The 24222-nt window shown below is 44.9% G+C and overlaps 1 protein-coding gene across 2 annotated transcripts; it reads right to left on the reverse strand.

Moving 5' to 3' along the window:
• Positions 1-1407: 1407 nt before the first annotated feature.
• On the reverse strand, positions 1408-8319 carry cops6 (COP9 signalosome subunit 6). Of its 2 annotated transcripts, none has more exon segments than NM_001278527.1 (10): positions 1408-1930; positions 2376-2476; positions 2585-2677; positions 2763-2877; positions 3880-3927; positions 4066-4128; positions 5290-5378; positions 6539-6670; positions 6762-6887; positions 8247-8319. In NM_001278527.1, coding segments are annotated over 10 exon segments (960 nt in total). In that variant the 5' UTR covers positions 8299-8319; the 3' UTR covers positions 1408-1789.
• Positions 8320-24222: the final 15903 nt, after the last annotated feature.

Here is a 24222-nt window from a genome sequence, read left to right on the forward strand (position 1 = left end):
ATTTCACGCCCCCTCGTGGAGGGGGAGAAAAAAAAAAAAGTCCTCTGTCTGAAAAACTGCTCCTTGGTGGAGGAAATGCAAGCAAGTGGGCAAGCAGGCATGCAAGGGCCACACAGGAGAGAAGCTCTGTAGTGCAGTGGAGATCACTGTTGTATGAAGTCTGACTCTGTGTGGTCATATAAGCCGACAACACCATTTTAAATGAATTGCCAGACTCTTCCTGTCAGTCAAGCACTTAAGTTCCGCCTTACAAGCCCCAAGGGACCATAAGAGCACGTCGGAGTCCAGGGGTCAGGGTTTACTTACCTCCCTTTGTCGAGTAAAGCTGGCCATACATGCACCGGCATTATCGGTATGGGTATGGTAGGTCGACGAGACGACCAATATCACAAAAGCCTTGGATATCGGTCATCTAGTCGCTCGGGTGAGACAAAAGGCGCCCAATCAAAAGCTGCGTTTAGAGCCGAATCGTCAGATAGGGGCAGAATTCCTATTGTTTCTACTTCCTTATCCGACGATTCAGCCCTGAACGGTGTGTGCGTGGGCTCGCTGTAGAGCAGCTCCCATTCCCATAATACCTCGTCTCAGCAATGGTAAGCCAGTGGCAGACAGTCATGTGTGGGACCAGTTGGGCCGACCTGAACCCACCTACCTGCCACTGTGTAAACTACGCGATATCACAAACTGGATGGAATGTCAGATCAACCAGACTACTTTTTTTGCTGGGCAAAGTCCCCCAGATTACAGACTGCACACAGGATCCAGGCAGAGTACTAATAGCCAGGGAATGAGGGACTTTCCATCCGAAAAACCATCTACTGTGAGCATATTTCCATGGGGATTTGACCAAATGCAGAGCTGCTCATTACATTAACTGGCCAAACCAACTGATCACTGCAATGTGGGTCGCCACTTCCGAAAATATCCCACCATTAAACTGAGAGAGACTTATCACTCCAATGTGACCAAAACCTTGGCTCTCACGTCATCATCAATAAATCTCCATACTTCTAGGTGTGTCCGATATCAGCCATTTAGACTGATTCGGCAGCTTATCTGCCCATGAATGGGCGCTACCAACTAGCCTCCCCGACCAACATCTGGCCGACCTCAATCGCGCAGGTCTGATTTTTACGTTGGATCGGAAACCACATTGGCTTGTTGAACTGCCGTTTTAATTAGCCCGATATTGCCCACCCATAGGTGGACATATCAGGAGGAGAAGATCCGTTCACTTGGCAACCTCTCCAAGCGAGCAGATCTTACGTTGTATAGCCTCCTTTACTCTCAACAGCTGTGCCACTGGCACTTTAAAGAACCTGACCACCACCAACAGAGCCTCACGACCTACCCTTCAAAGAGTCGGACAGTAGTGACCCCAATAAATGTGGCACTAGGCACTCAGTCTGTAGGTGTTAACATCAAGCTTTATTGTCCATGTCTCTTGGACTAAGAACCAAAAAAAGAACGAAGGCGGGATGTTCTATTACAGAGTCACTTAACGCAGGCATGGGAGCTGTGTAATTGTTCTACTGAGTCCATCGCATATGCCAGCCAATACCCTGGGATCCTAGAAGAAGAGACCACGCATATGCCGACCAATACCCTGGGATCCTAGAAGAAGAGACCACGCATATGCCGACCAATACCCTGGGATCCTAGAAGAAGAGACCACGCATATGCCAGCCAATACCCAGGGATCCTAGAAGAAGAGACCACGCATATGCCAGCCAATACCCAGGGATCCTAGAAGAAGAGACCACGCATATGCCAGCCAAAACCCCGGATCCTAAAAGAAGAGACCGCGCATACGTCGGCCAATCCCCTGGCGGTCATAAAGGATGTTGAACTTGTTGACGAACTGGTTCATGGTATTGCACGTCTTGGTGATAGTGCCCAGGTAAGACATCAAGCCCACATCATTACATTGCTGGCGAATGAAAGAGAGAGAACAATAAGGGAGGGGTTTATCGACCAGTAAATTAGCATCCTTTCTGTGTTTTATATGTTAGCACTGCTGCCTGGCACAGCTAGGATTGCAAAATCTGTTTTGATCAGGGTACACTGCTTGAAATCTCTCCAAAAACTACTAAAACTGACCCTGCTTTGTGTGTGATTGTGACGGGGAATTTAGAATGGAAGCCTGCTGGGTCAGGGAGTGAAGCGAATTATTGTGGAGCAGCAAGTTATGTCAGCATTACGTCAAAACAGGATATTTATACAGAGGGGTCGCTGGTCCAGTGTAACCTCGACTGGGCCGAGCATCAGAATCATCATTCCCTTTATTAATTTATTTGTCCTTTCCTGTACTCTCTCTGCTTCCATAACACTGTTCACGTGGGTAAGTGTACAAATAAGGGAACATTCGCACTTACATCATAGAAGTCCATCTTGAACTTGTCCGTGCTGAGGACAGGGAGACAGTGGCACAGAGCAGAGGCTTCTCGTAGAATCTCGTGATTAAACGGCACCTCCCCTAGTAAGGAAAAGATTGGAAGTGATTGGAAGTGAGGCTCTGAGATGCAGGAAGTGCATTCAGGGTGCAATGAATATATGCAATGTATAAAGGTGATTGGTTACTTACCCGCCTCGGCCGCCCTAACATATTCCAAGATGAGCCGGACGCGGCTGTGCAACATCTTGATGGCGCTGTGCTGAGCTATGAGATGCTCCGCCACTGTAACAGAACAGGAGGTGTTTTACACTAAGGACAGTACGAGGCACTGCCCGCCCTTCCTTCAGTCTCAGACGCCTTCCCATACCTGTCGAGTTCTCTCCACTTCCCGTGGCGGTCATCCTGGCTACGTGATCCACCCCGATCCTCTCTGCTTCTTCTGTGGCCAAAGTGTAGGACAGTTCCGCTAGAAGCATGGTGGCCTAGAAAATTATAGTGGGGCAACAAAAGCATAGGGATGTTTAACTGCTCTCTGGTGCAACTCTACGCCCTGAACTAGAGGAGTACTGAGCAACCATTGCAGGAAGTCTTGTGTGCCGATTGGTCGGCTGGGAACCTGTATCGCTTCGCTTCTACTACTGTGCATCTGTTAGTGACTATCACTATAATAATGTACCCCCCACTGTAAATGATAAAGGATATTAGAAGTTACTGAGGTGAGGGGTTCTGTGCCCATATAAAGGCACAAGGCTGCAGGCTGAGTTATACAGGGAACTCTGAGTATCACTCATGTATTATAAGGGATAATGTACCCCCTACTGTAAATGATAAGGATATTAGCAGTCACTGAGGGGTTCTGTGCCCATTTAAAGGCACAAGGCTGCAGGCTGAGTTATACAGGGAACTCGGAGTATCACTCATGTATTATAAGGGATAATGTACCCCCTACTGTAAATGATAAGGATATTAGCAGTCACTGAGGGGTTCTGTGCCCATATAAAGGCACAAGGCTGCAGGCTGAGTTATACAGGGAACTCTGAGTATCACTCATGTATTATAAGGGATAATGTACCCCCTACTGTAAATGATAAGGATATTAGCAGTCACTGAGGGGTTCTGTGCCCCCCATATAAAGGCACAAGGCTGCAGGCTGAGTTATACAGGGAACTGAGTATCACTCATGTATTATAAGGGATAATGTACCCCCTACTGTAAATGATAAGGATATTAGCAGTCACTGAGGGGTTCTGTGCCCATATAAAGGCACAAGGCTGCAGGCTGAGTTATACAGGGAACTGAGTATCACTCATGTATTATAAGGGATAATGTACCCCCTACTGTAAATGATAAGGAAATTAGAAGAGGCTGCATTATACAGTGAATTAAATATCAGTATTCACTAAAGAATAATGTAGAGAAGTTTATACAAATAGTGTTTGGCGCCTATGCACTGTAACCTGGGTTCATTTGTGATAAATACTCACCTCCCCATTCACAATGTCAATCACAGATTCATAGACACTGACTGGAAGCTGTGGGGTGAAAATAGATCAAGTGGTTAAAAGAGAAGGGCTGTGATTGGCTAATTTACTGTACATTCTGAGCGGCCTGTACTGATAGGTGTGCAAGACAAGAAGGAAGGGGCAGCTCAGGAGGGATATGGTACTTACATCTGTGTGTTTGGTCATGGGATTCAGCTTGAGGAATAGAGGGGACTCGATAATCTCACAGACCTGGGGGGGGGGGCAATAAAAACACAAGTAAGGACATGGCTCTGTGCAACGCCCTGCAGCCTGATCAGCAACCCTGCCTACCCTCACCCACCGCTATACCTGCACTACCCCCCCCCACTTCCACACAAAAATGGCGCCCAGACTAAATTAGTTAAGTAGCCTATATAAAAGGGGTAGTTCCCCTTTAAATTAACTTTCAGTATGGCATAGGCATCGACATTCTGAGACAATTTACAATTGGGTTTCAGTTTTTTGGTATAGATTTGGGTATTTAGATTTTTCTCTCCAGTTTGGAATTTCAGCAGCTATATGGTTGCTAGGGTCTTGCTTACCTTAGCAAACAGGCAGTGGTTTGAATGAGAGACAGGATATGAATATAAAGATAAGGAATAAAAAGTAACAATAATAATAAAATTGTAAGCTCAAAAGCAGTGACCCCCATTTGAAAGTTGGAGAGATGTACCAGAAGGCGGCAAATAATTCAAAAACAATAACAAAATAAATAATAAAGACCAATTGCAAAGTTGCAATTACTAAACATAAAGGGGTGGTTCAACTTTTAAATACATTTTAGTATGTTATAGAATGTCCTATTCTTAACAACTTTTTAATTAGTCTTCATTTGTTATATTTTATATATTTTTTTTAAATTATTTGCCTTTCACTTCTGACTCTTTCCAGCTTTCAAATGGGGGTCACTGACCCCGGCAGCCAAAACCTGTTGCTATTGTGAGGCTACAGTTTTATTGTTATATTTTATTACTTAGCTTTCTATTTAGGCCCTCCTCTCTTCATATTCATGTCTCTTTTTCATACCACTGCCTGGTTGCTAGTGTATATTGTTCCCTAGCAACCAGATAGCTGTCCATTTTCCAATCAGGAGAGCAGCTGAATGAAAATCTAAATAATAAAGACCGACGGCAAATTGTCTCAGAAAGGCACGCTACATCATACTAAAATATAATTTATAGGAGAACCACCCCTTTAACAATACCACAGGATATACAATAAAAATACAGTTAATGAACGATTTGAACTAACTCTCTCCTACACCCAGTGTGCCTACAAGCTTTTCGTGGCACTATCTGTATCATGTGATCCCACCCTTCCGCCACTCACCCCTTAGGTGCCACTCCCCTGCAGCGCCGGCCCACACCATACCTGCTTGTGTACATGGATGTCGGATGGATCGGGGGTTCCTCCCGTGGTGTACCAACCCAGGAACTCCATGTCTTTAAACACCTGCTTAACTAAACACAAGATTGGCACCGATTTACTGTCGTTCCACAACTGCCCTTCCTGCCTTCCTAAATCAGACTCCTTTTATTTACATGGGAGCAAAGAAACTACACATAATTATTATTATACACACACTAAGCACGATTCAGCAGGAACAGCCCCCTAAGTTTGCCCATAGCCTGTACAGAGAGATACCTTAAAACTATGGCAGCATAGGGATTCCCCTGTACTAAGCCCAATTCAGCAGGAACAGCCCCCTAAGTTTGCCCATAGCCTGTACAGAGAGATACCGTAAAACTATGGCAGCATAGGGATCCCCCTGTACTAAGCCCAATTCAGCAGGAACAGCCCCCTAAGTTTGCTCATAGCCTGTACAGAGAGATACCATAAAACTATGGCACATAGGGATTCCCCTGTACTAAGCACAATTCAGCAGGAACAGCCCCCTAAGTTTGCCCATAGCCTGTACAGAGAGATACCGTAAAACTATGGCACATAGGGATTCCCCTGTACTAAGCACAATTCAGCAGGAACAGCCCCCTAAGTTTGCCCATAGCCTGTACAGAGAGATACCGTAAAACTATGGCACATAGGGATTCCCCTGTACCAAGCACAATTCAGCAGGAACAGACCCCTAAGTTTGCCCATAGCCTGTACAGAGAGATACCATAAAACTATGGCAGCATAAGGATTCCCCTATACTGAGCACAATTCAGCAGGAACAGTCCCCTAAGTTTGCTCATAGCCTGTACAGAGAGATACCATAAAACTATGGCAGCATAGGGATTCCCCTGTACTAAGCCCCCCTAAGTTTGCTCATAGCCTGTACAGAGAGATACCATAAAACTATGGCAGCATAGGGATTCCCCTGTACTAAGCACAATTCAGCAGGAACAGCCCCCTAAGTTTGCTCATAGCCTGTACAGAGAGATACCATAAAACTATGGCACATAGGGATTCCCCTGTACTAAGCACAATTCAGCAGGAACAGCCCCCTAAGTTTGCTCATAGCCTGTACAGAGAGATACCATAAAACTATGGCAGCATAGGGATTCCCCTGTACTAAGCCCAACATTTTTAGGTGCTATATAGTGATTAAAAGATGACCATTTCCATATTGTGTGTGGGAATTATAACATGTACGTGCCCCTAGTGGCACATAAGCACTTACATTGCTCTTCCTTGGTGTAATAGTACTCTTTATTAATGGTGATCTTTTCTTCGTTAATCTGAGAAAGCAGCTCAAACGAGTTCATCACCTCAATGTTTCTGCCCTCCTGCTTCCCGATTAGGGCTCCGATAACTGTGGGTGGGAGAGGGAAGGGGGGTCAGTAAGTGGGTGAAGCCTCAGGATCCATAGGAAGAAATGAGAGGAAGGGATAGTGGCACATTACCCTGCACCGGGCGCCCCTCCTGGGATCTCATGCGTATCCAGTGATCGGAGATGTTCAAGATGACGAGGGGATGGAGCGCAACTGTCACGCTGCCAGTTACCCCCTGCGCCATGACAGTGGGGAAGGCTAGGAAAGAAACGACAAAATGTTCAATAACAGTTCTAGTAAAAAAAATACATAGGGGAAGTTTGTACAATAATATCAAAAAAAGCTACCTTCTATACTGTGGGCATTTATCATATTCTACACATTTAATGCTGCTTTCCTAGTACAGAAAGTTCCGAATTAGGGAAAGGCCATCTTCTATAGACTCCATTTTAATAAAAGAATTCACATTTTTGAAAATGATTCTCTTTTCTCTGTAATAATAAAACAGTACCTGTACTTGATCCCAACTAAGATATAATTACCCCTTATTGGGGCAGAACAGCCCTATTGGGTTTATTTCATGGTTAAATGATTCCCTTTTCTCTGTAATAATAAAACAGTACCTGTACTTGATCCCAACTAAGATATAATTACCCCTTATTGGGGCAGAACAGCCCTATTGGGTTTATTTAATGGTTAAATGATTCCCTTTTCTCTGTAATAATAAAACAGTACCTGTACTTGATCCCAACTAAGATATAATTACCCCTTATTGGGGCAGAACAGCCCTATTGGGTTTATTTAATGGTTAAATGATTCCCTTTTCTCTGTAATAATAAAACAGTACCTGTACTTGATCCCAACTAAGATATAATTACCCCTTATTGGAGCCAAAACAATCCTATTGGGTTTATTTAAATTATTTTTTAATAGACTTAACGTAGGAGATCCAAATTACGGAAAGACCCCTTATCCAGAAAACCCCAGGTCCTGAGCATTCTGGATAATGGGTCCTATACCTATAAGATATTGTTACATTTGTTTTGGACCAGCTATGGTCACTCTTTTCTCCTCATAAAGTGACAGGTCTGGCTCATATTACCAGTGAATAGTTAAACAAACAGTATCTGCCCTCAGGTGTTTTCTCTGACAGAGCAGAAGGCTTTGCCCTTTGGGCAGCCATGTTTGGCCCTGGCAGAAATACAGCCAGACTGTAATACACAGGGAAGCATGTAATAGTTCAGTCATTATTTTGGTTACACATGATTTTCCTGTCACAACTCAAAGTCTGTATTTATGTGAATACTCCCAAGAAGCCATGTTGTTCCCTCACACACATAAAGCTTCACTTCAGCGCTTCACGTTACTGCGCGCCTGTTTCCATTGATTGACGTTTGGCACAGCCAATGGCGCTGCGCCACTCATTTCCTCCTTATCCGGACAACCAGTCCACACGCTATACAGGCAAGCCCGCATCCAATGGAGACCTATAGGCTTCACTGTAACGATTTCAGCGTAAAGCCGGTGTCTTCCTGTGTATTTTCATAAACTCCATATGAGAGCGAACTGTTTTGCTCCTGCTGCATTTTGCAATAGCCAAGCGCTTTACATACTCACCGGCGACGTCCACCTCCATCCCGCTGCCGTTCGAAGCAGCAGCCGCCGCCATCTTGCTCCACCCTGCACTGTGGCTCTTTACTAAGCTTGCGCATTTCCCAAGGTGCCTTTCGGTTATCATGTGATAGCCTGGCTTCCTAAACATGTCAGTCACACAAGGGGGTCTGTGGCAATGTTGGCTATAGGGCTTAAAGGGATTGTGTCATGATATTTATGGGGAACTTTTTATTTATTAAATGACACTGTTACACAGCAAATAATTCCCTCTGCCATTTAACCTTTTATTCTTGAACCAACAAATGTATTTGTAGCTGTAATATTGGTGTGTAGGCGCCATCTCAGTGCATTGTGCCTGAGTCTGAGCTTTCAGCCAGCGCTACACATTAGAACTGCTTTCAGCTAACCTATTGTTTCTCCTACTCCCATGTAACTGGAGGAGTCCCAAGCCGGACTTGGATTTCTTACTATTTAGTGCTATTCTGATACCTACTGGGAGCTGCTATCTTGCTCCCTTCCCATTGTTCTGCTGATTGGCTGCTGGGGGTGAGGGGGGGGTATCACTCCAACTTGCAGCGCAGCAGTAAAGTGTGCCTGAGTCTGAGCTTTCAGAAGGAGCAAGTGCTACACATTAGAACTACTTTCAGCTAACCTATTGTTTCTCCTACTCCCATGTAACTGGAGGAGTCCCAAGCCGGACTTGGATTTCTTACTATTGAGTGCTATTCTGATACCTACTGGGAGCTGCTATCTTGCTCCCTTCCCATTGTTCTGCTGATTGGCTGCTGGGGGTGAGGGGGGGGTGGTATCACTCCAACTTGCAGCACAGCAGTAAAGTGTGAGTGAAGTTTATCAGAGCACAGGTCACATGGCTGTGGTACCCTGGGAAATGAAGAATATGGCTAGCCCCATGGGAAAAACAGATTACAATGCAGGATTCTGCTCTATTAACTGATGGGTTTTGTAACAAACATGTTTTCCCATGTCAGTGTTCTTTTAAATTAAGCCTAGACCTTATACAAAAATTCAGTCTCTCCCGGGGGATATATGGTAAATGCTAACTAGTGACTTGCCGTTTCATGGAGATAGTAAGTTATGTATAAACAACCCCCTCCCACAGTTTGTTGTGTCTGTCGAACAGATACGCTGATGGGTAATCTGTTCCCCCGTGCTCTAATGAACTACTTTTTTCCTCCCAAAAGTGCTCGCAAGAACCAGGAAGTTGGAAGCTGAAATTAGTTACAAAAAAAACATGGATTTTTTTTTTCCAGTTAAAATAATAGGCAGAAATTGTGTTGTAATTTAATATATTATAATAATCTGTGCCCTTTGCCTGCTTCGTTGCAGCAGTTTAAGTGCACGTTCGCCACTAGATGGAGCAGTATGGGTGCTAATAAGTAAGTAGGTGGTATAGTAATAAGATGTACATCCGCAGAGTAACTTGGGAACGGAGTAACCGCATGTATAAGTGTGTGGTATATGCCCAAATGGTTCCTTCCTCCCAGTACTGATCTGCTGTTTGTGTCGCTGTATTTATAATTGGCCTGTGGTAAGTTTCGCTCATAAATTAACCTCTGCACCACATCAGTCAGACCCGAAATAATGTAGCGGTATGTTACAGGGAATGTGCAGAGCAGCATCGAGCTTTCCCTTCAACTGTCTCCATATATATATATATCTTGAGAGAGGTCCAGGAGTTCTGACCGAAATGTACCCCCTACTGTAAATGATAAGGATATTAGCAGTCACTGAGGGGTTCTGTGCCCCCCATATAAAGGCACAAGGCTGCAGGCTGAGTTATACAGGGAACTCTGAGTATCACTCATGTATTATAAGGGATAATGTACCCCCTACTGTAAATGATAAGGATTTTAGCAGTCACTGAGGGGTTCTGTGCCCATATAAAGGCACAAGGCTGCAGGCTGAGTTATACAGGGAACTCTGAGTATCACTCATGTATTATAAGGGATAATGTACCCCCTACTGTAAATGATAAGGATATTAGCAGTCACTGAGGGGTTCTGTGCCCATATAAAGGCACAAGGCTGCAGGCTGAGTTATACAGGGAACTCTGAGTATCACTCATGTATTATAAGGGATAATGTACCCCCTACTGTAAATGATAAGGATATTAGCAGTCACTGAGGGGTTCTGTGCCCATATAAAGGCACAAGGCTGCAGGCTGAGTTATACAGGGAACTCTGAGTATCACTCATGTATTATAAGGGATAATGTACCCCCTACTGTAAATGATAAGGATATTAGCAGTCACTGAGGGGTTCTGTGCCCATATAAAGGCACAAGGCTGCAGGCTGAGTTATACAGGGAACTCTGAGTATCACTCATGTATTATAAGGGATAATGTACCCCCTACTGTAAATGATAAGGATATTAGCAGTCACTGAGGGGTTCTGTGCCCATATAAAGGCACAAGGCTGCAGGCTGAGTTATACAGGGAACTCTGAGTATCACTCATGTATTATAAGGGATAATGTACCCCCTACTGTAAATGATAAGGATATTAGCAGCCACTGAGGGGTTCTGTGCCCATATAAAGGCACAAGGCTGCAGGCTGAGTTATACAGGGAACTCTGAGTATCACTCATGTATTATAAGGGATAATGTACCCCCTACTGTAAATGATAAGGATATTAGCAGTCACTGAGGGGTTCTGTGCCCATATAAAGGCACAAGGCTGCAGGCTGAGTTATACAGGGAACTCTGAGTATCACTCATGTATTATAAGGGATAATGTACCCCCTACTGTAAATGATAAGGATATTAGCAGTCACTGAGGGGTTCTGTGCCCCCATATAAAGGCACAAGGCTGCAGGCTGAGTTATACAGGGAACTCTGAGTATCACTCATGTATTATAAGGGATAATGTACCCCCTACTGTAAATGATAAGGATATTAGCAGTCACTGAGGGGTTCTGTGCCCATATAAAGGCACAAGGCTGCAGGCTGAGTTATACAGGGAACTCTGAGTATCACTCATGTATTATAAGGGATAATGTACCCCCTACTGTAAATGATAAGGATATTAGCAGTCACTGAGGGGTTCTGTGCCCATATAAAGGCACAAGGCTGCAGGCTGAGTTATACAGGGAACTCTGAGTATCACTCATGTATTATAAGGGATAATGTACCCCCTACTGTAAATGATAAGGATATTAGCAGTCACTGAGGGGTTCTGTGCCCCCATATAAAGGCACAAGGCTGCAGGCTGAGTTATACAGGGAACTCTGAGTATCACTCATGTATTATAAGGGATAATGTACCCCCTACTGTAAATGATAAGGATATTAGCAGTCACTGAGGGGTTCTGTGCCCCCCATATAAAGGCACAAGGCTGCAGGCTGAGTTATACAGGGAACTCTGAGTATCACTCATGTATTATAAGGGATAATGTACCCCCTACTGTAAATGATAAGGATATTAGCAGTCACTGAGGGGTTCTGTGCCCATATAAAGGCACAAGGCTGCAGGCTGAGTTATACAGGGAACTCTGAGTATCACTCATGTATTATAAGGGATAATGTACCCCCTACTGTAAATGATAAGGATATTAGCAGTCACTGAGGGGTTCTGTGCCCATATAAAGGCACAAGGTTGCAGGCTGAGTCATACAGGGAACTCTGAATGTGTGTCTATAAAGTACCAACATATCTCACAATGCTATAGGTGCATACATAAAGCATACAGATTAAGTACACATATGAAATAATACTGGAGTTGAACTCAGAGCTTGCAATCTAATATATATATATATATATACAGCACATGATAGTTCCCCTTACAAGGGTCACTGAACTCCAACCTGAGCCTAATAATGGTGCTGCTACTGAAAATCTATTTTTAATTTTTTTTTTGCATAAAAATTACTCATTTTCGTTTTCATTTTTCTCATTAGATATCAAGTCAGAAAAGTTAGTACCCCCTGTAACGGCAGCCCTGGGCTAGTTAGCAGCTTATTGGCCCATGCGTGTACCGAAAAGAAGGCGGATATCTAGTCAAGCACATCGGGAAATCCCATTGGGCCTTTATGTGGGTGTTCATTAGTGTCACCACCCAGCCAGTATTTCACACCTATGGGCAGAGTCATCAGAGTATGAGTTCCAATCCCTAAATGGGTAAAATTCAGATTAGATACGATAATTACGGTGATGAGAAATATCACGAAAATGCTTAGGAAAAATCAGAATAGTCACGATAATATCGTATTGGCGATCCGAAAGTCATGAAATTTTCGGATCCGAATGATCGTAAACGGCAGGAAACCCTTCTAACTTTGATCCTTCTGTGCATGTTTTTGGAAGCCTCCCATAGGGCTCAATGGCACTCTGCAGCTCCAACCCGGCCCAAGGAAATTCTCCCATAGGGTTCAATGGCACTCTGCAGCTCCAACCCGGCCCAAGGAAAGCCCCCCATAGGGCTCAATGGCACTCTGCAGCTCCAACCCGGCCCAAGGAAAGTCTCCCATAGGGCTCAATGGCACTCTGCAGCTCCAACCCGGCCCAAGGAGAGTCTCCCATAGGGCTCAATGGCACTCTGCAGCTCCAACCCGGCCCAAGGAAAGTCTCCCATAGGGCTCAATGGCACTCTGCAGCTCCAACCCGGCCCAAGGAAAGTCTCCCATAGGGCTCAATGGCACTCTGCAGCTCCAACCCGGCCCAAGGAAAGTCTCCCATAGGGCTCAATGGCACTCTGCAGCTCCAACCCGGCCCAAGGAAAGTCTCCCATAGGGCTCAATGGCACTCTGCAGCTCCAACCCGGCCCAAGGAAAGTCTCCCATAGGGCTCAATGGCACTCTGCAGCTCCAACCCGGCCCAAGGAAAGTCTCCCATAGGGCTCAATGGCACTCTGCAGCTCCAACCTGGCCCAAGGAAAGTCTCCCATAGGGCTCAATGGCACTCTGCAGCTCCAACCCGGCCCAAGGAAAGTCTCCCATAGGGCTCAATGGCACTCTGCAGCTCCAACCCGGCCCAAGGAAAGTCTCCCATAGGGCCATTGAGCCTTATGGCTTCCAAAATCCTACATCGAAGGTTTCAAAGCCAGAAAGGTTTTTGCGCCGTTTACGAACATTTGGATCCATTTTTTCGTACAACCGAGAAAAGAATTTTTGTGACATTTTCAAACATCAGAAATTATCCAATCGTGATTTTAACCGCCCAGAAATTGTGGTTTAATGAATGGGCCCCCTAGACTGTAGGATTCGGTATTTGGCTGAATCTGTCGCAAAGGATTCAGGGTTTAAATGAATTCCATGATTCGGATTTATACCCGTTTGAGTGCATAGTAAATCTTGGAAAAATTGTTTCCTTTTTTTCTGTGACTTTTAGTGCTAAATATCCGAATTGAGAAAAAAAAATCCACTGGTTAGTAATTGGGCCCCTTAGTGTTAATTGTCCGCTGTTTTGGCCCAAACTAACGGATCAGCAGCAGCGCCACAATGTGCTTTCTTGGTTGCTCATCCATACGTAACCAATAATGTTATCATTCATTTCCCTCTCCGAGCAGCTGCAGCTTTCATCATCCCACTGACTTTGCACCTCTTTTTCCACCCACTGAGCAGAGTTTAGAAATGATTCAGCATGTTTCTCACTGCCCCTGTTTGTTTCTTTTACCATCGTTTAGCATCTTAAAGGAATACTGTCATGGCAAAACCCATCAGTTAATAGAGCTTCTCCAGCAGAATCCTGCATTGGAATCTGTTTTTCCCATGGGGCTAGCCATATTCTTCATTTCCCAGGGTGCCACAGCCATGTGACCTGTGCTCTGATAAACTTCACTCACACTTTACTGCTGCGCTGCAAGTTGGAGAAGTAGGAGAAACAATAGGTTAGCTGAAAGCAGTTCTAATGTGTAGTACTGGCTCCTTCTGAAAGCTCAGACTCAGGCACACTTTACTGCTGCGCTGCAAGTTGGAGTGATATCCCCCCCCCCCTCACCCCCAGCAGCCGATCAGCAGAACAATGGGAAGGGAGCAAGATAGCAGCTCCCAGTAGGTATCAGAATAGCACTCAATAGTAAGAAATCCAAGTCCGGCTTGGGACTCCTCCAGTTACATGGGAGTAGGAGAAACAATAGGTTAGCTGAAAGCAGTTCTAATGTGTAGCGCTGACTCCTTCTGAAAGCTCAGACTTTTGGCTATACTCACCCCCCCCCTTACAATTTTCCATTTCTCCTCCCCTCCCTTCCGCCTCTATTCCCTCCAGCTGTCAGTCACTTGTACAGGACTGGAACTGTGAGTACAGAAAAAACACTCCATGTCCTCAGTGTCAGCTGTCTCTTGTGTCTGTGCTCTCGCATTCAGGCCCTCTTTGTCCACTTTTCCTGCAAAGGTGCCAGTGTTACAGCGTATCTGCTACGTACCCTGCTCCAACGGCAGCGCCCATAGGCAGTCCTGATATATATAAACAATAATCTGATGTCACAACATGCTATTCACAAGGATATGATTTTGATAAAAGATTATATATATATACATATATATTTATACACAGGGCCACCATCAGAAACTTTGGAGCCCCACACAGATTATTTATATGGGGCACCCCATGAACACAAGCGCACAGTACCAAAATTTGCACGGGAACAAGGACGACACAACCAGAATGGAAGTTCAAACTTGTTCAGTTTATTCTTATGTGATTATAGCTTTTATACCTTTTTGTGTACATGCAGATTACAAAGGAATCATTATAAAAAATAGATTAGAACTTCATTATCTTCAAGGATGGCCTACAAGGACGGCCAATGTGGGATATAAATTTTACATAGGACACGATGAGTAGAAAAGGCATTAGTACATAGATAAGATAAAGTTATTTTTGAAGGTTTATATTTCGTAAGGTGCAAGCTGTGCAAGGCCACTAATTGGGAAAAACAACTATTATGGGATGTTCAAGCCTTGCTGTTTGCTGTTACAAAATGGAGATACATTTCTAAAATGGAGTATGATATGCTAAGCATCAAAGTGTATCCAAGTATCAACATACATGCGTATATGAATATATAATTATATGAATAAGAGAATATAGGATATTATATCAAACCTCACAAAGAGTTCCATTGATTAATGTGCTAATAGTTCAGTCAGTTCATTGGCCCTAAGTTTAACCCCTCCCCACCTACTTGCCCCTGCCCTGTGCCGTCATTACTTGATATGGAAGTTACGTAAGTTTTCGCACAAGTTACATGCACTGTGTAAGTTTAGGGGCGCACTGATGTTTGCTGTTGGGGATAACTTGTCAGTAGTAGAGATGAGCGAATCTGTTCACGAAACGCATTTGATGCACGATTTTTTGTTGCGACCACGCCCATTTTTGACACGACCGCACCCAATTTTTACACGACCACGCCCCAATTTGACGCGTGCCCAATTTTTATGGAAGTTTCGCGAAACAATTTGCCAATGGCGAAATGCTGAAATTCGCTGCAAATCCATGCCTGGCGAAAAAATTCACTAGTCAATAGTAATTCAGAAAAACAATAAAGATAATTAATGTCCTAATAAGTCAGTATTTTAATTGACTGGAGTTTATATATAAGTTACATAAAAAAGCTTCTCTGCATTGGCTTTTGCTTGATACCAAATTACTTACGTTTCTAGGCACGTTACATCGTTTTCTAAGCAGTTTTTGCAGAAGTTCAGGGTAACTTTATGCCTAATTAATGCAATTTGTAACTTTCACAGCGCCACCAGGCCCCCTTACAAAAGAAGGTTTCACAGGGCCCGGCACAATTGTATCCCCTGTTTATACATAAATGTGAGAACTTTCCTTTTGTAAACTTGTATTTATGCATATGGGTAGGAGCTGCCGTACTGTTTCCCTTGGCCATGACACTATGGGAGTATAGCTCAGTATCTGTGTGAGAGAAATTCAAGTAAAAACCATATTAATCAATGGGGTATAAACTTTTGCTTCGGTTCTTGTGCAGAAGCTTTAATGTAAATACTCCTCTGATACCCCACATACTAGTAGGTACAGTCTTGTCACTGTACATTCCCAAAACGCATTGATGTCAATGGGTGTTTTAGTGTGGCAACTTTTCCCGCCTTTTTTTCCCATTGGAGTCTATGGGCATTTATTTTCATGGTAAAACCCTGGTGAAAAATTTCGCTCGTCACTATTTATTTGCTTTACAGGCACATTTATCTTTACAGTTTCTCCAGTATTTCTTGTTATTTTGGCAGGAAGGAAGCATCATACAGGAACCCATCTGTATTTGCCCATTTACTGTCATTTCACCTTGTACCACAGTAGGCTGACACTTAACTGTATTTTATCTTTTCTTTTCCTATTACCCACAGTAATGTCATTTTACTTTCATAACGGAAATATGTTTTTTGACTTTGTTATAGATATTGCCCTTTCATTAATTTCAGTTTAGCTAGATTTAATTTTCAGTCAGATTTACTACATATATATATATATAACTACGCAAAAATCGGCACTCACCAGTCCCACAGGCAATGGCCGGGTGCTAACCCACAAAATCCACATAGTCCATAGAAAGCACTCACGGCATGTATATCCAAAAAGTATAACGTTTATGTAAACAAAAATATCTACGCGTTTCAATCCATATAGGATTGTCATCAGGATGACGATCCTATATGGCTTGAAACGCGTAGATATTTTTATATTTATATATATATTTTTTATTTATTTATTTATTTCAATTTCCAGGAAACATATTATCTTCTCTAAAGCTGTAGACGTTTGGATACATTCTGAACTTACGTTTTGGGCCCCCAAAATGACGCCACTGATGGGGAGTTGGGAGTAGGCCTGAAAGAGGGTGGGAGCTCCGTTAAGTAGACTCAGTGTCGGACTGGGACCTCAGGGGCCCACCAGAAAACCTTAGGCCATAGGCCATTTTTCCAAACAATTTTTTTCCTCCTTTCTTCGGCAAACCTCTTTATTCTCCTAGTCTCTTTTATATATGATACCATATTGTTTTTGTTGACCCTCTTCTCCACTAGAGCTAGTTTACTGTTTAAATAAATATTTAAAACACATACCCTACTCATTTAATGTAATTTTATTGGTATTTATTTTGATTATTGAAACTTAGCAGTAGCGGCTGCATTTCCCACCCTAGGCTTATACTCGAGTCAATACATTTTTCCAGTTTTCTTAGGTAAAATTAGGTACCTCGGCTTATACTCGGATCGGCTTATACTCGAGTATATACGGTATTTCTCCTCTTCCCATTCAGAAATAGAGAATGACCATGAAGCAGGCCAAATGGTCAAGAGCAGGAGGGCCCACTGACACCTGGGCCTACCGGGAGTTTTCCTGGTATCCTGGTGGGCCAGTCCGACACTGAGTAGGCTTGTGCTGGAAAGATAATGGGGGCAGTAGAATTTTGTGGGGTGCAAATAAGAATTGGCACAGGTGGTAGTAGTAGACTTGGGCTGTGGGTTACGGCAGGAGAAGATTTGTGTCGGAAGGGGGGTGGCCGGGTAGTGGAATTGACTGGACATGGACAGGGAAATGAGTATGGGAGATAGGAGGTGAGGGCATGAGGTTAAGTACAATAAGAAGGCATAAGAAAACTTAGAAAAACACAATTTTTTTCATCCGAATTTAACCGTACTATGATAAATGGGCCCCTAAGAGTTCCACAGTGGTAAAAAAGAGTAATGTGCCTGATGGTTAAACAGAGAAGCGTGGGTTTGAAGGGGGGCAGTTGAGTTTTTGAGGGGTTCATTTTATATATTGGTGGGTCACTTGAATCAAATACTACTAGGGGGAGATTTCAATCCACGAATGGCCTGATCGTTCGTTCTATTGTACCGTTCATATTTTCTGCAACTTTTTCGTACCTTGCGTATTTTTGCCATTTTTTCGTTACTTAACATGACTTTTTCGTACTGTTCGTAAAAAAAAAATGCAACAAAATCGTATTGTCGCAACGTATGCAAAAGTTTCAGATCCATTCAAGCTTCGGTATCGTGACTTTCCTTGGGCCGGGTTGGAGCTGCAGAGTGTCATTGAGCCCTATGGGAGACTTTCCTTGGGCCTGGTTGGAGCTGCAGAGTGCCATTGAGCCCTATGGGAGACTTTCCTTGGGCCTGGTTGGAGCTGCAGAGTGTCATTGAGCCCTATGGGAGACTTTCCTTGGGCCGGGTTGGAGCTGCAGAGTGCCATTGAAGGCTTCCAAAATCGTGCACGGAAAGATCAAAGTCGGAAAGGTTTTTCTGCATTTTACGATCGTTCGGATACGAAAATTTAGTGACTTTCGGATCGCCGATACGATATTATCGTGACTAATACAATTTTTTCGTAAGCATATTTGTGATCATCAGAAATTATCGTATCCAATCCAAATTTTTCCCATTCGGGATTCAAACTCGCGTTTTAATGAATCGGCCCCCTAGTGTAGCCATCCTAGCCTCCTACTCTTCTACCCCCAGGGTGCATAGGTGCTACAGGACATATTCTCTATGGGGATTTAATGTAAGGGACATGCTCGGTGGCCTGGGGCGATATGCTCCATCCCTACACCTCAGTGGGGTATCAGTAGTTGGTACGGATGCTAACAAATGATTTGCAACACGTCTAAACCTGTCACTATCTCTTCCGTTGCTTTAACAACTCACATATAAAATTCTTTATAATCTGTGCTGATTCTGATCACATCGAAATTAGAATGAAATGTGTTTAATACTTATGTTTTGTGGTATCATTACGTCATGTTGGGTTTCTAGTGCTTTGCCTGCAGCTCGGTGTCGGGTATTTCTGCATCTATTTTCACGGTTGTGGTCGTCGCAATTTATTAACACTGCAGGTTTGTGTAAATAGACATTTCCCTGCCACAGCTTTGTGAAATAGAGCTTTCCTGGCACCCCTTCTGTGCAGTTTTATACCACATCCTGACCCTTGGGCTCCGCGTCCTGCTAGGAAACAGCAGTGAGGCCTGTCACTCACTTCTATACGAAATGTTAGCAAAACCACCTGCAAAACCATAAACTTATTTAATAAGTTAATACCATAAAGGTCATTTACTTACCTTAGGGAGCAGGTGCAGTGTGAGATGGTGCCTATAGTATCAGTGGGATAATAGCCTCTGGGAAGGGACTGGGGCTGTGGGATAGCAGGTATAGTAGGGAGAGATGGTGCCTATAGTATCAGTGGGATAATAGCCTCTGGGAAGGGACTGGGGCTGTGGGATAGCAGGTATAGTAGGGAGAGATGGTGCCTATAGTATCAGTGGGATAATAGCCTCTGGGAAGGGACTGGGGCTGTGGGATAGCAGGTATAGTAGGGAGAGATGGTGCCTATAGTAGCAGTGGGGGGATAATAGCTTCTGGGAAGGGAGTGTGGCTGTGGGATAGCAGGTATAGTAGGGAGAGATGGTGCCTATAGTAGCAGTGGGGGGATAATAGCCTCTGGGAAGGGACTGGGGCTGTGGGATAGCAGGTATAGTAGGGAGAGATGGTGCCTATAGTAGCAGTGGGGGGATAATAGCCTCTGGGAAGGGACTGGGGCTGTGGGATAGCAGGTATAGTAGGGAGAGATGGTGCCTATAGTAGCAGTGGGGGGATAATAGCCTCTGGGAAGGGACTGGGGCTGTGGGATAGCAGGTATAGTAGGGAGAGATGGTGCCTATAGTAGCAGTGGGGGGATAATAGCCTCTGGGAAGGGACTGGGGCTGTGGGATAGCAGGTATAGTAGGGAGAGATGGTGCCTATAGTAGCAGTGGGGGGATAATAGCCTCTGGGAAGGGACTGGGGCTGTGGGATAGCAGGTATAGTAGGGAGAGATGGTGCCTATAGTAGCAGTGGGATAATAGCCTCTGGGAAGGGACTGGGGCTGTGGGATAGCAGGTATAGTAGGGAGAGATGGTGCCTATAGTATCAGTGGGATAATAGCCTCTGGGAAGGGACTGGGGCTGTGGGATAGCAGGTATAGTAGGGAGAGATGGCGCCTATAGTAGCAGTGGGGGGATAATAGCCTCTGGGAAGGGACTGGGGCTGTGGGATAGCAGGTATAGTAGGGAGAGATGGTGCCTATAGTAGCAGTGGGGGGATAATAGCCTCTGGGAAGGAACTGGGGCTGTGGGATAGCAGGTATAGTAGGGAGAGATGGTGCCTATAGTAGCAGTGGGATAATAGCCTCTGGGAAGGGACTGGGGCTGTGGGATAGCAGGTATAGTAGGGAGAGATGGTGCCTATAGTAACAGTGGGATAATAGCCTCTGGGAAGTGACTGGGGCTGTGGGATAGCAGGTATAGTAGGGAGAGATGGTGCCTATAGTAGCAGTGGGGGGATAATAGCCTCTGGGAAGGGACTGGGGCTGTGGGATAGCAGGTATAGTAGGGAGAGATGGTGCCTATAGTAGCAGTGGGGGGATAATAGCCTCTGGAAGGGACTGGGGCTGTGGGATAGCAGGTATAGTAGGGAGATATGGTGCCTATAGTAGCAGTGGGGGATAATAGCCTCTGGGAAGGGACTGGGGCTGTGGGATAGCAGGTATAGTAGGGAGAGATGGTGCCTATAGTAGCAGTGGGATAATAGCCTCTAGGAAGGGACTGGGGCTGTGGGATAGCAGGTATAGTAGGAAGAGATGGTGCCTATAGTAGCAGTGGGATAATAGCCTCTGGGAAGGGACTGGGGCTGTGGGATAGCAGGTATAGTAGGGAGAGATGGTGCCTATAGTAGCAGTGGGGGGATAATAGCCTCTGGGAAGGGACTGGGGCTGTGGGATAGCAGGTATAGTAGGGAGAGATGGTGCCTATAGTAGCAGTGGGGGATAATAGCCTCTGGGAAGGGACTGGGGCTGTGGGATAGCAGGTATAGTAGGGAGAGATGGTGCCTATAGTAGCAGTGGGATAATAGCCTCTGGGAAGGGACTGGGGCTGTGGGATAGCAGGTATAGTAGGGAGAGATGGTGCCTATAGTAGCAGTGGGGGGATAATAGCCTCTGGGAAGGGACTGGGGCTGTGGGATAGCAGGTATAGTAGGGAGATATGGTGCCTATAGTAGCAGTGGGGGGATAATAGCCTCTGGGAAGGGACTGGGGCTGTGGGATAGCAGGTATAGTAGGGAGAGATGGTGCCTATAGTAGCAGTGGGGAGGATAATAGCCTCTGGGAAGGGACTGGGGCTGTGGGATAGCAGGTATAGTAGGGAGAGATGGTGCCTATAGTAGCAGTGGGGGGATAATAGCCTCTGGGAAGGGACTGGGGCTGTGGGATAGCAGGTATAGTAGGGAGAGATGGTGCCTATAGTAGCAGTGGGATAATAGCCTCTGGGAAGGGACTGGGGCTGTGGGATAGCAGGTATAGTAGGGAGATATGGTGCCTATAGTAGCAGTGGGGGGATAATAGCCTCTGGGAAGGGACTGGGGCTGTGGGATAGCAGGTATAGTAGGGAGAGATGGTGCCTATAGTAGCAGTGGGATAATAGCCTCTGGGAAGGGACTGGGGCTGTGGGATAGCAGGTATAGTAGGGAGAGATGGTGCCTATAGTAGCAGTGGGGGGATAATAGCCTCTGGGAAGGGACTGGGGCTGTGGGATAGCAGGTATAGTAGGGAAAGATGGTGCCTATAGTAGCAGTGGGGGGATAATAGCCTCTGGGAAGGGACTGGGGCTGTGGGATAGCAGGTATAGTAGGGAGAGATGGTGCCTATAGTAGCAGTGGGGGGATAATAGCCTCTGGGAAGGGACTGGGGCTGGGGGATAGCAGGTATAGTAGAGAGAGATGGTGCCTATAGTAGCAGTGGGATAATAGCCTCTGGGAAGGGACTGGGGCTGTGGGATAGCAGGTATAGTAGGGAGAGATGGTGCCTATAGTAGCAGTGGGGGGATAATAGCCTCTGGGAAGGGACTGGGGCTGTGGGATAGCAGGTATAGTAGGGAGAGATGGTGCCTATAGTAGCAGTGGGGGGATAATAGCCTCTGGGAAGGGACTGGGGCTGTGGGATAGCAGGTATAGTAGGGAGAGATGGTGCCTATAGTAGCAGTGGGGGGATAATAGCCCCTGGGAAGGGACTGGGGCTGTGGGATAGCAGGTATAGTAGGGAGAGATGGTGCCTATAGTAGCAGTGGGGGGATAATAGCCTCTGGGAAGGGACTGGGGCTGTGGGATAGCAGGTATAGTAGGGAGAGATGGTGCCTATAGTAGCAGTGGGATAATAGCCTCTGGGAAGGGACTGGGGCTGTGGGATAGCAGGTATAGTAGGGAGAGATGGTGCCTATAGTAGCAGTGGGGGGATAATAGCCTCTGGGAAGGGACTGGGGCTGTGGGATAGCAGGTATAGTAGGGAGAGATGGTGCCTATAGTAGCAGTGGGGGGGCTATGGGATAGCAGGTATATCATATAATTATCACATAATACGAGTGCTGATGGAGGAAGCACCATTAAATCCATTGCAGTTGCACCAAACTGGCACGTTCTGATGTAGCTGAATATTAGTAATGTGCTCAGCAGATGGGGGTAAATATTTCGAGGGTTTAGCATTCCTGTAAGTGAATGTAGTGCATTTAGCTACTATACTTGCTAAAAGTGGGTCAGCAGTCTAACTGGGCCAGTGGTTGTTAATATATATTTTTTTTGGTTCACAAAATATTTGCTGACTCCCCATTATGCTAAAGAGCAAGACAAGCAGAGAAATATTTATTTGCGCATTTATTTATCGGGCCCCGGGCACCTAGATATACCTTGGTACGCCTGTATTTATGAACCTCTGTGCTCCGCCATCTTGAATTCTCCCTTTAGCCCATGTATTTGGGGAGACTACGGTCACCCAATCTGGTGCTTGCATTCAGTGCACAAACTGCAGCATGTTTCACCCAGTTTCAAGGAGAAGTTAATCTCCCCATTGTTTTCTGTTTCACCCAGTTTCAAGGAGACGTTAATCCCATCATTGTTTTCCGTTTCACCCAGTTTCAAGGAGAAGTTAATTTCCTCATTGTTTTCTGTTTCACCCAGTTTCAAGGAGACGTTAATCCCATCATTGTTTTCCGTTTCACCCAGTTTCAAGGAGAAGTTAATCCCCTCATTGTTTTCTGTTTCACCCAGTTTCAAGGAGAAGTTAACCCCCTCATTGTTTTCTGTATCACCCAGTTTCAAGGAGAAGTTAACCCCCTCATTGTTTTCTGTATCACCCAGTTTCAAGGAGAAGTTAACCCCCTCATTGTTTTCTGTATCACCCAGTTTCAAGGAGAAATGAATCCCCTCATAGTTTTCTGTTTCACCCAGTTTCAAGGAGAAGTTAATCCCCTCATTGTTTTCTGTTTCACCCAGTTTCAAGGAGAAGTTAATCCCCTCATTGTTTTCTGTTTCACCCAGTTTCAAGGAGAAGTTAACCCCCTCATTGGTTTCTGTTTCACCCAGTTTCAAGGAGAAGTTAATCCCCTCATAGTTTTCTGTTTCACCCAGTTTCAAGGAGAAACTAATTCCCTCATTGGTCTCTGTTTCACCCAGTTTCAAGGGGAAGTTAATCCCCTTATTGGTTTCTGTTTCACCCAGTTTCAAGGGGAAGTTAATCCCCTTATTGGTTTCTGTTTCACCCAGTTTCAGGGAGAAATGAATCCCCTCATTGGTTTCTGTTTCACCCAGTTTCAGGGAGAAATGAATCCCCTCATTGTTTTCTGTTTCACCCAGTTTCAAGGAGAAATTAATTCCCTCACTGGTCCCTGTTTCACCCAGTTTCAAGGAGCAGTTAATCCCCTGATTGTTTTCTGTTTCACCCAGTGAAACTTAAACACATTATTGTTTAACAAGAATGAGAGCCAATGCTCCTAAAATGGCCGCCGGAGCACTTACTGTTTGGGAAAAATAAAGAAGATTCATGGAAACGAATACTTTCTGCTCAAAAAAATTGGGGTTTTTCTAATGTAAGCTCAAAATTCTTGTACAAACGATTCACGCATTAGCGAGACATTTTATAAATACATCAATGATCGAGTTTAATTTGAATCTATAACATATCGAGTTTATATGAGGCCAGAAAAAAATTAA

Source organism: Xenopus tropicalis, chromosome 3, assembly GCF_000004195.4.
Source record: "Xenopus tropicalis strain Nigerian chromosome 3, UCB_Xtro_10.0, whole genome shotgun sequence".
Lineage (NCBI taxonomy): Eukaryota > Metazoa > Chordata > Amphibia > Anura > Pipidae > Xenopus > Xenopus tropicalis.